At 42.7% G+C, this 13,580-nt stretch overlaps 1 protein-coding gene across 11 annotated transcripts in view; it reads right to left on the bottom strand.

Annotated features, from left to right (window-relative positions):
• REPS1 (RALBP1 associated Eps domain containing 1) overlaps positions 1-11,877 on the bottom strand; it is a 61,386-nt gene extending 49,509 nt beyond the window's left edge. For 5 of the 11 annotated variants that reach the window (XM_032102013.1, XM_032102020.1, XM_032102021.1 and 2 more), the window contains exon 1: positions 11,641-11,875. In XM_032102013.1, the coding sequence (XP_031957904.1) occupies positions 11,641-11,793 (153 nt within the window). In that variant the 5' untranslated portion in view covers positions 11,794-11,875. Of the gene's footprint in view, positions 1-11,640 lie in introns of all 11 variants that reach the window. The other 6 variants (XM_032102015.1, XM_032102014.1, XM_032102019.1 and 3 more) reach the window with 3 other exon arrangements.
• Positions 11,878-13,580: the final 1,703 nt, after the last annotated feature.

Below are 13,580 nucleotides of genomic sequence, written 5' to 3'. Positions count from 1 at the left end.
GAAAACGATTTTGAGTTTTATTGTGCATATTAACAATAACCTTCAAATGAAAAACAAGAACTACATTTAAAAAAGTTGTTTATTTCAGATACAAAAAAGATAAAAATTAAATATAATAACTTGCTTCAGTTTTGTTAGTTAACAAAAATGTAACTGATTATGGATAGATTTTAATTCACAGTTTAAAATTAAAAAATTTATCATATCAATAATGTTATTTCTGTGTATCATACACAGCAGTTCATTGATGAGAATTCTCCCTTGCTCTTTTCAAACTTAAAACATATGACAGAATGTTTTCCAATTTAAAAGTTTATTGGAATACAACCTCAAACTGGGTACTAGAACACACTGTCCTACAATAGTGCTCTCCTCAAGTCATGTAATCCACTCACGTCAGCTACAACAAAAATTAGCCACATCTCTACAGTGGAATGTAATTCAGGGATGTGTAACATAAGTTAAAAAAATGCTTCTTAATCATTGCTATTGTAGCAGAAAAAACCTGTGACCATCACTACACAACGAAGAACTATGAAAATCTCTTTCATTTGTTTTTTCCTAGCTTGAATACATTTTTTTCCCCCAAATTCATTACCTTCTAATCATGTTATTCTGCATCTGCTGTTAGATCAAGTCCCGTCACTTCATTTATCTCAATCTACCTCACTAATTGCTGACTACGGCATGGCACAGTTTTCCAACTACAGTCTCTCACCTAGTGTCAACTGGACAAAGCAATACCGATTAGTCTGCTGGTACTAGTTAGAATTTTTAACTTCTCTTCAAAAATCTCACTTGACAGGTAGCTTCTCAGATGCAACAGCTGTTGACAGCACTGTGCAACAGGAACAAGACAGAGAACTGACAAAGATCCTTCTTTTGATGAGTTATTTTTAACCAAGTCAAGTCTCTGACCCAGTTCTCCACACAGCTCCACAAAGCTTGGCACAAGGTGGGACACAAATAAAAAAACTAATTGTAGACAGGACAAAAAAAAGAATGCCACTAAAAGAAACAGTCCAAGTATTGCTCTGAATTCTATGTTTCAGCACATTGCAAACACTTAAACAGTCTTACACCTATCCAAAGATCATTTGCAAAATGCATCTATGAAGGATAAAAAATACTGCTGTATTTAATATTCAGGCAGTGTGAAGCAGAAAATGTTCATGTACTGAACAGCAAGTGTAAAATTACCTCCAATACATACATTTATCTTATTAGGTACTTAGGCATTGTAGTATATATAGTTAATCAGTTGATACTAAGAATTCCAAGGCACAGGGTACATTTAGGACATTGCTGTTCTTTGTTGCATAACAAATAATAAGGTTTTAGTGATCGTTCCATGAAGATGCGTATCAGTCAGTTCCACAAAACTGGCTTCAGAACACAGGCTTTGAAAGAAATAAAACCGATAGCGCTTGAGGACTTCCAAGACAACACACTCTCTGGTAGTGAACTATTTAGAATCTCTTACTGTCTGAGCTTCTCCTAATACTTCTGTGCCCTTGATTTTCACACTGCACAGCTCCACAGTGGAAGCAGACCGCTAAAATGCCATCGGGAAGAAAAAGCTACTCATCAGCTCAGACAATTAATTCTCTATAGATACTTAAAACTGAAATTTTCCATTCCACAGGTCATTTCAGGGTCAAACATACATCTGTTTCAGTTAAATGAAATTTCAGAATTAATCACATCAGAAATAATTAACTGTTCAAAAAATGACCCAGTATTTTAAGGCTCAGAGGAATTATTCTGCCCCTGTTCTTTGGGATCTGTTTTACAAGCATGCCCACTCCCCGAGTAAGGGTTGCCAGATTTGGAGTCATGCTTTCACTTTGTTAATAGAAAAGCAGCAAAAAGCACTGGAAATTTAAAACTCTGATTTATGACAGATAATAAATTCTTAACAAGTGAATATGCTGAACACCACACACACAAAAACCTCATAGAACTTTTATTACTGGTAGTGCTTTTTGAACCAGTTATACTTTAGGTAATTCCTGACCTCAACCCATTCCAAAAGTGGTCTGCGACACCTCCTGTTGTTCCTGGTAGCACACAGTTTCACAGTGGATTAGCCTCATTTATTAAAGACACTTCCTATTGCAGTAGTAGCTTTTTTGATGTTTCCATCTGCAATCAAAGTTTGTGGTCTTACACTTCTGCAAAAGCTGTTAAAAGCTCTACACATGAATCTTACCTGCAGAACTGCTCATGAAAAGCTCCACAGCTCTCCAAAGGCCAGCAACTCCCTTCTAATTTGGGAGTACGTGGCAACCACCACCCATCAATCCACAATGATGAGGCAGATGCACTCTACATACAACTACAAGATCCTTAGAGGGGCCACTTTTCCAAATATCTAGAGTGATAGGCTGTCATACTTGACTACAACTCAAAGAAAATATTGTCAAGTACCCTCAAAAAGAGGGCAGAATAAGTAATTGTACACCCTTCTGGTATGTTCAATAGCACCAACAAAGGAAAATACAGGCAGCCAGATGAACACTCACTTAGAAAGCAACTACCATTCTCACAAGTAAAAAGTCACACCTGGAAGACCTCAAGGCAGAGATGTTCTTTGCTTGTATTAAGACTTTCTCTACTGCTGTTTTCCTGGCAGAGTAGGTGTTCATGAGAAAGACATATTACAAGCAGAAATGGTAATAAAGCACCCAGAAGAACTGGAAATTAAAAAAAAAATCTGGAAATCTGGAGCAGCAAAAGACAGCCTGGGGAACTACAAGAACCATTTCTAATTTTTGATGCATAAAGAGAGGCTCTTTGAAAGTGAGATATTCCACATACCTGTGTTCTCTTACTAAGTAATTTTACACTACTGCTTAACCTAAATAGCTCCTCCCCCCTCTACTCTCAACTGCAGTTCCCCATTCCTGAGCACTAACTGCTGCTCATCTGTCCAGTCACACAATAGGATTACTCCACTCAGTATGCCAGCAAAAAGTTACTGTGTTAGTTGTTTTCTCTTTTATTAAACTGAATCTGTATAGCAACCAACAAACACCTCAGCACAACTTCAGAAGTTATGTACTCACAGGTTTTATTTACAATAGAAAAAGTACAGATTTTTATGAACAAACTGCAATGGATCTTAGAGCATACATCTCTCACTGGTCAACATCAGATAGCTAGAACTCGTTTTTAGGTTTGCAGTTTATATTTTTGACAAGCAAACCCTAAAGCAGAAATAGCAAACAAGCCCCAGCTGGCACACATGGAATGACATTCTTCATCTGTAATATTTTGAGGCACTTGGTCTTATTCTTGCAATAATTACAAGTCCAGCTGAGTACTTATGAAGACTAACCAAGTTTGCCCTTACTTTGTGTGTTGTTTGCTTGTTCTTATGGTTGAAGCTTATGTGAGTAAACAACTTCTGAAGCTCTACCAATCTTCAAAATGCAATTTATCTCCCACAGCATAAACAAATGAATGGAACTACTTGCATATAATTAACAAGAAAGCATCTAGCTTCAGCAGGCACTGGAGAGATACTTCACAGATACTCTAATTGTGGATACTCCTACCATGCAGCATTAAGTTGAATATTTTCCCCCATAATACTAAATGCTGAAGAGAGGAGCATTTATTCAGACATTTTCATTCTTTTCACACCTCCTCTATAATTGAAGCATTCCAGTGATTGATACTCTTTGCTAATAATTATTTTCTCTCTTTTTCAGTTTTAACATTTTCCTCACACATCACCTTCCACACTGCTATGCCAGAACAATGCTAACAAAGAAAAACCCCAAAGAATCAACACAAGCTTCTGGCTTTTTTGCTAACGTGAAATGAAGATTAAGACATTCTCTGATCCCAGTATTAGTGGCCATGCTGTGGCCTGGACAAATAGGACTGTTTCGGTCTGTTCCTGTTATTCCTGAGCACATCCATGTAAGTTTACCTGAAGCTACTGTGTCCATTACTTTACACTCATTTCCCATCCCAATCTTTTTTCCTCTGAGCATCAATCTGAGCACTGTTAATTAGTTGCTTAGCTTTGCACTGCTCTCCTCCTCCCACCGAGGCCAAGAAGCCTTAATGATGTGTCTATCAAAGTTTAAACAAACCTTGGTTAAAGTTCTAAAACCTGCACATTTACAGAGCTACACTTGAGACTCCACTGTTAACATTAGGTCTTAAATAATTTAAGATGCTTCAAATCAGAAAAAACAAGTCACTCACACTATTGTAATAATAACAGACTTTTCTACAAAATTCCCAACTACTAGTCTGCAGCAGGAGTATGTCAGCACCTGATGCTAAATTTTACACAGCTCAGTCCTGGTCACCCTTTTCTGGGATTACTGAAGTTGAAAGATATATTCAAAACTGAGCCTACTCATTGCTCTGTTACCATACTTAAGAAGCATTTTAGACGTCAGAAGTCAATCGTTCCAGAAATTCAGGTCAGACTGTCATCTTTTCCAAGTCTTTTAACCTATCAAAACACAGTTCTTATACACAGTCAGACATGCCTAAATTATGTTGTGTTTTTTGTATAACAAGTGTAAGGATAATTTAACTCTTCAGACACTAACCCCAGGTGGAAAAACAAGCAAGTCATGAACACGATCACCAACTTGGTACATTAATTTAGAAAGAATGACATTGCTGGCTTCAGAATATCCTTATAGTCACCAGAAATGCTAAAGGAAAGAGAGTAAGAGGGAAATATATTCTTACATTAATCATTATTGGAACTCCAGTGAGAAAAATCTGACAGTCAACATATTTCTCCCACACTCACGTCTGACTTCAAACTCATTTAAACGAAGGGCAGAACTCCAATTTGATGTCTAGGAATTCTACAAGGACTAATCAAAAGAGCAAATATTTGTGACCGAATAGGTAGGAAACTTGTCAGCAAGGACTATTTTTTAAAAGCTAGTAAATACAATTGAAAAGTCATAGAGACTGCCAGCAAAGTCCTATAATTTCACAGTATCTGCAGTAACATTTACTGAAGATTAGACTAAGATGAAGGTGTGTTTGCCATTTTTCACAGTCAGTGAAGTACTTAAAACTTCTACTACAAAAGAATCACTTTTACCAGTAAAAGATCAAATTTACAATCCATAATTTTGTACAGCCAACTTGATTCTAAGACGTTGCCAAAGGCCCTGATATTTCCGATTATAGAATTCTATCCAGTCATGTCAGAAAGGAAATTAATCACCCCTGCTGTCATCTGACAGCATGTTTAAAAAGAAAAGAATAAACTGTTTTCAAACAAAGCTGAGCTGTGATACTTGAAATTAGCTGAGTGCTGTGTTGGCATACGGAATTATGAAGGAATTATTTACCATGTAAGTGACTGCACAGTACGAATAACAGTCGATTTCAAAGGCTCAAAACCAATTACACCAAGAAATCCACTAAAAACAAATATAAGTCTAATAGACCTAAAGTCCTAAAGTTTTGCCATTAACTTCCTGCCTTTTGTTTCAATAACAATGACTGTTCTCTTCCTAAATGCTGCTGAGATATGAGACAACTCCAACTAATTAACTGTAAAAAGAAATTAATTTTCAGCCCACTACAGTCTCTGTGAAAGTAACATCACTAAAACAAACATTTCTACCAGAATTCTGCAGAAGCTCAAAGCACAAACAGCAGACTAAAAGCCAGTCCTGGCACTAACAGAAAGTATGCTCTTAGGTATCTCATCGATATAGGGAATCAAAGCTAACCTACTGCTCAACTGAGAGGAGAATACTCCATTACAGTGACATTAGAAGGGAAAAAATAGGTGATACACAAATCAGGTATTTTTAACTGCAGATCCAGGCACTGTTTCTATTTACAACAGGTTTTTAACAACTCTTGTTTACTAAATGAGGACTGGGATTCAGCATAACGTACACACAAAAACATCTTTTATATGAAAATATATGAATATATGAAAATTATATGTAAATTACGTAAGATTATAACCAAAAGTCTACAGATTCATCAATTTTATGGTACTCAGGCTAAAAAAATACTACAGATGGGTAAGAAAATTGCTATAAAAGTATCTACACTGGAAAAATACCTTGATAATGACCTGTTGCGAATACTGCCTCAGAAGAAATCTAAACTAATTTAAAATCTTTTCTATGTGACATTTTCATAAAAGGTTTAAAATAATAAAAAACCCAAACAAAATGTATGAGTTGGATTAAGTAAAGTGATTTTTTTTTTATTTTGGGCTTGCTGCAGACTAGTTGTAGGTTGGTATTAGGAGAAGAAAGCTTTTTACACAGTGTACATTTTTTAAAGATCTAAAAGTGTTTAGATAAAGCACTTTTAAATATAGTCCAAATTCATATGACTGAAGGGAAGGCATGAAATCTGCCATGTATAAGGAATTCTAATTTCTTACCCTGTCATTTCTGAAAGGATAATAAATTCAGAAAATTAACCAGAATGAGTTTGAATCTTTTGCATGTCCCCTACCACAAAGGCAATCCTAAGCATGCCCTGGCTCAGCTTCCATTCAAAGTCTGCATTTAGTAGACTCTACTGATTTGACAAACAGGTAGTCTTTCCGCAGGACAATTCACTGAAACAGTAACTGCAACAATAAAATAATTGTGAACAAGCTGTTATTTTCATAGATCCTTTTCTCTCTGCATCCATTTTCCAACAAAGAAGCCAACATTTTAAATCAAGAACCTGCAATTTCATTTTGCCATGTTCTGCCTATGGATTGTAATTCCATTTAAAACTCTGCTGTTTGTCAGCAGATGAGCTCTGGCATTTGAGGAAACGCCACTGCATCTTCTGTTCCCTCTCTTTGCCAAAAACTACCACCCCAAGAAGGCAGCATATGCCTGCAGCTCAGTCTGGACTTCTCAACGAAGCAGCCACATCACAGCATTTCCTTACAACTTCTGATGTGACGGCAGCAAACTTTGACAGAGAGTTGAGGTAGAAAACCAGAGTGTAATTTTTTCCTTCAATGAAACAAGAACAAGCAAAACTAACCTGTCTGTAAAGACTCCTTAAAAACAAACAAAAAGCTTGAAAGTGGCTAACAAAAGCCAAAAATAGCTTTACAGTAGGTTTTTACTGGACTAATGAAAGCCTACTGTAATTAAGTAACTGGGCATAATTTTTCAATTCATCTGTCATTTCAAAGACTTTCTAACACTAAATTAGAAATCAGGTAACATTGCTGTACAATGCCAGCACTGCAGATGACAGTTCATTAATTTTAGAGAAAATAGATGCCAATACTCACATATTTGTAGTTTTATTGTAATGTTGTATTTTAAAGCAAGATGCTTTGACTCAATTTCAGATGAGTATCATATGCACCACTGACTTGCTTCTTGCCTAGTGAAGTTTCCATGATTCATAATCAAGAGTACAAATTCAGAAAACATTCTATGATTAACTGACCTAAATAAGAATTCTACAAATCAAACAAATGAAACAGCTACTATATTCATTCCATGCACGAGTAATGACTTTCACAATAATTTTTGGGCTAACCGTAGGTTAGCAATTTCACCACCAGTTCAGAGACACCAAAAACTGACTTTATTAGCATACACCCATGAGCATTTTAGGTCAAATGTGAAATATGCTTTTGAAGCCAATTTCCTGAGCATACTCCTCTATGCAGCCACTCCAGAACAGGCAACTACATTTCTTTCGTACGAAGATAACCTAGGAGATACACCCTAGGAGGGCATATAATGAATCCCAGCCAACATTCACAGGACCAGGCTGGAACTCTAGCAAATGGAAGCTTCTGAAGTGCATAAATACCCTGCTCCTCGGGGTCACTTGTGTTGTGTCACACTAGTTGCACACACAAGCACCAATGCACACGCAACTGAGCCACAAGCTGAGGCAAGTGAAAACTAAATTTGACCAAACCTTCTAACTTTTGGCTGAACAAGCTCCCTGGACAGCGAACTATCTGTTCAAAGGAAAGCCAGAGCCAGCTCCATCTTCCAGTGGTTTAAGCTACCACAAACCCCATGCCAGGTCACAACTAAAATACCCAGCCACTCTAGAACAAAAAAAGTTCTCTATTTCCTGTCTCTCAAAGAGTCTTTCTGCCTCCCTTCTTGTGCCAGCAGTGACATTCATTCAACCCCACTGTCACCTGATACAGAGTTGTAACCAACAAAAAGCTGTGATTAATTTTCTACATAGTCCCTGATGCCAGCGTACAACAGCACTGGACAGGCATGAGTGTCTTTTCAAGGAGAAGGAACACATGGCTGAGGGAAGACAGAACCACCTTCACCTCACCACTACATTTTTGTCAGCTGCAATGTGAAAGCACACCCTGAGAGTGATCTAAAGACTCATAACTGTTCTGAAGTAGTTGGACTTCTTACCCCAACACATGTACTTTTATTCACTCTTCTATGCAAGTCTTCTACCTTAATGCTCATTTCAGAGATGAACATAAAAAAGAAGAAACGTGGGTTAATAGAGACTGGTGTCTCTATTGTATTATTATACATTACATGGAGACTCACACATGCATCTTTGGTGTAGTATTTTTACTCTGATAATAAAGCTGTCCTTTTATAGATGTGTACAAAATGGATATCTAGCTTTTCTTTCCCAGGATGCTACAGCTTTGTATACAACACCCTTATATTTTCTGTGACTAAACCGCTTCAGTCTTCTATATGTTCATTATCCCCACTTAACAGGCAGCTGACAGTGTCCCTCAGAGGAAGAAATGCAATTGATTAAGAACAATGACACACACGTATTAACTTTTGCTCCTGTGAGACGGATCTCTCACAAGGACGCAACTCTTCGCAACAAAGGCTGCACTTATATCCAGCCTTTAGAGAACAGATTGCAAGGAAAACAAGTTACAAGTCGAAAAATGCAACTGTCAGACATTTTCATTTCCAATGGGATCAGTTCTGAACTACTCAAAGTTACCTACCTAACTGTCATATTGAAGAGCAAAAACCTCAAGGTAGTTCCTCAGGACTACTTGGTCCCCTTGAGCTTGAAGAGCGACAATTTTCTGCTGTGTTTTGCAAACCTACAAATTTACTTAGCATTCATGTGACCAGTACTATACTTGCATTCCAGGATTATGTAAGGATTGGGTAACTGAATCAAGCTCATTTCCCCACACGCATCAGGTGGTTCAAATGAACAGGTAACAACACAGCACCCATGTGGTCAAAAAAAAAAAAAAAATTCATCTCCTTCACAAGGTTTTTTTATTTCTTAAGCTATTTCATCTTGAGGTTTAAGTTACATAGTCTCAGCTTCCAAAGCATCAAATGTGTTTTCTCTTTGAAGAACCCCAATCCAGTATATTCATGCCTGTGTTAACCTGGGGTAGAGCCATACTTCAAGAAGAACATAAAATAGCTAGACAACTAAATTCTTTTCGAAGTACAAGGTACTTTACAGGTGACCAACTGTGATTGCACAAGGTACTCATAATGGGCCAAACTGCTAAGGGAATTTCAACTTTCTTTGTACTATTTACAGTCTCATTCCTCAGGCAATCTAATATCTTGTTTGCCATTTTAACTGCAAGGTTCTCCTTGAGATCACTACAGTGATAAGCCAGGTCTGCTTCTTGAGTTAATTTATTTAGGACCCATGGAATGACGCCCGAGTAGTCTCTCTTCTTCAGATGCAGTCTACTTTGCAGGAAAATATCTGACCTCCTCTGCAAAAGATAAGGATATAATTTGTGGACACTTGTATTCAAAATTCCAGGTCTTTTCAAGTTCTTGCACTAAATTCCTGCATTAAAAAAATCTCTAGCACAAGCTTACTATACACTGATCCAGACAAGTTTTATGTAAAAGAAATTTTTAAATACAGCAAAGATGTGAACATTCACTTTCCCTGGGATGATTTTTCTGAAATTGGTTGGCCACACACAAAAAGCAGCAGTGGGTGGCCCTCGAGAAACTTTACTCATAATACTGAGCGTGTAGACTCTCTTACCATTAAGTCCAGTCTAGTAAGTCATCAAATAAGAGATTACTGGTTCTACCAGGAAGAACCATTTCTTATTCAGCCCTCTTCCACTTCATTGTGTCTTAAATTCATTTCAACTAACCAAGTTGGGAGGCCCAAAACACACCAACAGTAACCCTAGTCAGTAAGTATTCTCCTGCCACTGAATTTCAGTACTCTGCAATTTGTGTTTCTAGCAACAGTAAGTTTAATACTTTGTTAACAGGGCTGCTTATCTCACTAGGCTGAGGATGAAACCGCATAAAACGCGGCACAGCTTTCTAAATACAGCTTTACCCACAGCAGCTTAAAAGACTACGTAAACTTTAAAGCACTGAACAATGACAGAGAGAACTGCAGAAGCAGCAAATTATTACAAATAGCTGTTCATAAGAACGGTTCACTGGGAATACATTCCTCAAATAATCACATACACACACCAAAGCAGACTTTCCCTTTCCTACACAGGTAGTTCTGCAGTACTCCTACACCTTTTAGATGTAACCTGGCCAAGGAAGTGCTAAAACTGTGCACATACATATTACAAGTACGGGCCCGCGTCAGTCTTAACACCACATTTTGCGTTGTTAGAAACGTTTGGATGACTACAGGTAAGTTAATTCCTGCCGGCAAGTGACGTCCAAAAAAGACTGCATGGCTTAGGCGAAGTGGACCAGTGTCAGTAGCTCCCAACGACGCAAACCTAGATTTCCTTCTGTGTTGCTCTTCATCGGCAGACTGCGGGGACAATCTCACCCACCTCCCCAAAAGATTCTGGGGTTCTCACGCTGCGGATGGCCTCTGTCGGCACGGAATAGTTTCCTACCAGTTGCTGGACGCCGCCAGCAGAGATACCACGAACCCCTTCCCAGCCCTGCAGTCGGAGGTACATAAGGGGAGGGTGGCTGGCACAGGATGCACGGCGCAGAACTCGCTGTGCCCCCCGCCCCTCCCTTGCAGCCGGAGGGGCTCAGGTGGCCGGCCAGACAATAGCTCCCTCCTCTGTGTAGGGAGCTCCACTGCGTTCAGTCCTGGGCTCCTCAGTACACGAATGACTAGGAGCTAACAGAGAGGCGTCCAGCGGAGGGACACAAAGATGGTCAGGGGTCCGGAGCTCTCTGACCAGGACAGACTGACAGAACTGAGCCTATTTAGTCTAGAGAAGATTGAGACAGGATCTCATTAACGCATATAAATATCTCAAAGGTGGGGGCTGAGGGGATGGTGCCAGAGTTTTTTCAGTGGTGCCCAGCGACAGGATGAGGAGCAATGGCCATAAACGGAATCAGAGTAAGTCTCACCTCAACACGAGGCAGAGCCTCCTTACATTGAGGGCGGCAGAGCACTGGAAGAGGCTGCCCAGGGAGGCCGTGGAGTCTCTCTCTGGAGACATTCAAACCCCACCTGCACGCGTTCCTGTGTCACCTGCTCTGGGTGACCCTTCCTCGGCAGAGGGCTGTACGAGATGATCTCCAGAGGTCCCTTCCAACCCTACCGATTCTGTGATCCCCGAGTCCCCGCCGGCGGGACGACCCCCGCCCAAGGGCTGCGGGCCGGGCGGAGGGGAAGGGCCGGGACAGGGCCACCTCGGCACGGAGGGGCGGTGCCCGGGCCCGCCGACCCCCGGTGGCCCCGCGGCGGCGGCTGTACCTGCATGACCACGTCGTTGGGCAGCTGCGCGGCGCGGAAGAGCTCCAGGACGCGCCCGTTGGACGCCACCTTCTTGGTGCTCTCGGTGTCGCAGTAGGAGAAGAGGTCGCAGTAGTAGCGCTGCTCCGCCTCGCTCAGCGTCACCCCCTCCATCTTTTACCGCCGCGGATCATCCGCATCCGGCGGCGGGCCCGGGGGGGGGGCGGCGGTGCGGCGGGGGGGCACACACGTGACACACGCGCCGCCGGCGGCCGCGCGCGGGCGGCTGCTCGCACCTTCCCCCCGCCGCCCGCCCACGCGGCCGCGCGCCTGCGCGCCTCCCCCGCGCCTGCGCGCGCCGCCGCCCGGAAAGGGAGGCGCGGGGAGCGCCCGGCGCCGCGAGTAGCCCGCCCCCTCCGCACCGGCGGCGGCGGAAACGCCGGGCCCAGAGGCGGGGCTAGCGGGGAGAAGGCCCAGCGGCGCCCCCCGCCCCGCCCCGCCCCGCGGTGCCGGCGCCATCTGCGGCGCCCTGGGGGCGGGGGGGAACCCGCGCGCTCCGGCCCCGCCCCCGCCCCGCCCCCGCCCCGCGGCCCCGCCGTGCGCGGCAGCGCCCCCTGTGGGTGCGGCGGCGCGGGAGGGCGGCGGCCCCGCGCAGGCCGGTGGGGCGCGGGCGTTCGGACCCCGGTGCGGGGCTGCTCGCTCTCTGGCTCGGCCGGAACTGCACAGGCCCCCGGGCAAACTGCCCAATAAATCAGGGGATGCTCAGCCGCCCTGCCGTCACGGCCGTCCCGGCTTAGTGGGTCGTGTGAGAGGCTGAGGCAGTGCCGAGCGGCTGCCTTCACAGAGTCACAGGCAGGTTGGAAAAGACCTCTGAGGTCAACCTCTGACTGAACACCACCATGTCAACTAGACCATGGCCTTCAGTGCCACGTCCAGTCTTTCCTTGCCTCCAGGGAGAGTGATGCCACCACCTCTATGGGCAGCCCATTCCAATGTCTAATCACCCTTTCTGTAAAGAAATTCCTCCTAGTGTCCATCCTGAACCTTCACTGGTGCATCTTGAGACAATGTCCTCTTGCTGGTTGCCTGGGAGAAGAGACGACCCCCACCTGGCTACACCCTCATTTCAGGGAGTTGTAGAGTGATAAGGTCTCCCCTGAGCCTCTTCCAGGCTAAACACCCCCACTCACTCAGCTGCTCCTCATAAGTACTCCAGACCCTTCACCAGCTTTGTTGCCCATCTCTGGACTTGCTCCAGCATCTCAATGTCTGTCGTGAATTGAGGGGCCCAGAATTGGGCACAGGACTCGAGGTGTGGCATCACCAGTGCTGAGTACAGGAGAATAATCACTTCTGTGGGGCTTGGGACACTTGATATCATCCCCAGTGCAGGTTCTGTTGATAACTGGTGAAGGATGGCCTATTATGCCATATAGGCCCACCTATAAGTGGTTGCTCACTTCCACATGCTTGCTCTTTCCACGATCACTACTGTATGCATCAACACCACATAGCACATAATAAGTGGCCTGGATAATAGCTCCATACATCAGCCTTGCAAGGAAGACGAGGTAAGAGCTGTGTTTTCCAAGCTTCTGTGTGTTTCCTTGGGTAGAATCATAGAACGGTTTAGGTTGGAAGGAACATTAAAGATCATCTAGTTTCACCCCTCCTGCTATGAACCGAGACACTCTCCACTAAACCAGGTTGCTCAAAGCCCCATCCAACCTGGCCTTGACCATTTCCATGGATGGGGCATACATCTGGGCGATCTGTTCCAGTGCCTCGCCACCCTCCCAGTAAAGAATTTCTTCCTTATATCTAATCCAAACTGTCTTTCAGCTTGAAGCCAGTTCCCCCTTGTCCTGTCACTATAGGCCCTTGTAAACAGTCTCTCCATCTTTCTTGTAGGCTCCCTTCGGGTACTGGAAGGCTGCAATTAGGTCCCCCTGGTAGATCTA

Source organism: Corvus moneduloides, chromosome 3 (assembly GCF_009650955.1).
Source record: "Corvus moneduloides isolate bCorMon1 chromosome 3, bCorMon1.pri, whole genome shotgun sequence".
In the NCBI taxonomy this organism is placed as follows: domain Eukaryota; kingdom Metazoa; phylum Chordata; class Aves; order Passeriformes; family Corvidae; genus Corvus; species Corvus moneduloides.
The sequence above is the reverse complement of the archived record's forward strand: the minus strand, read 5'-3'. Positions and strand labels throughout refer to the sequence as shown.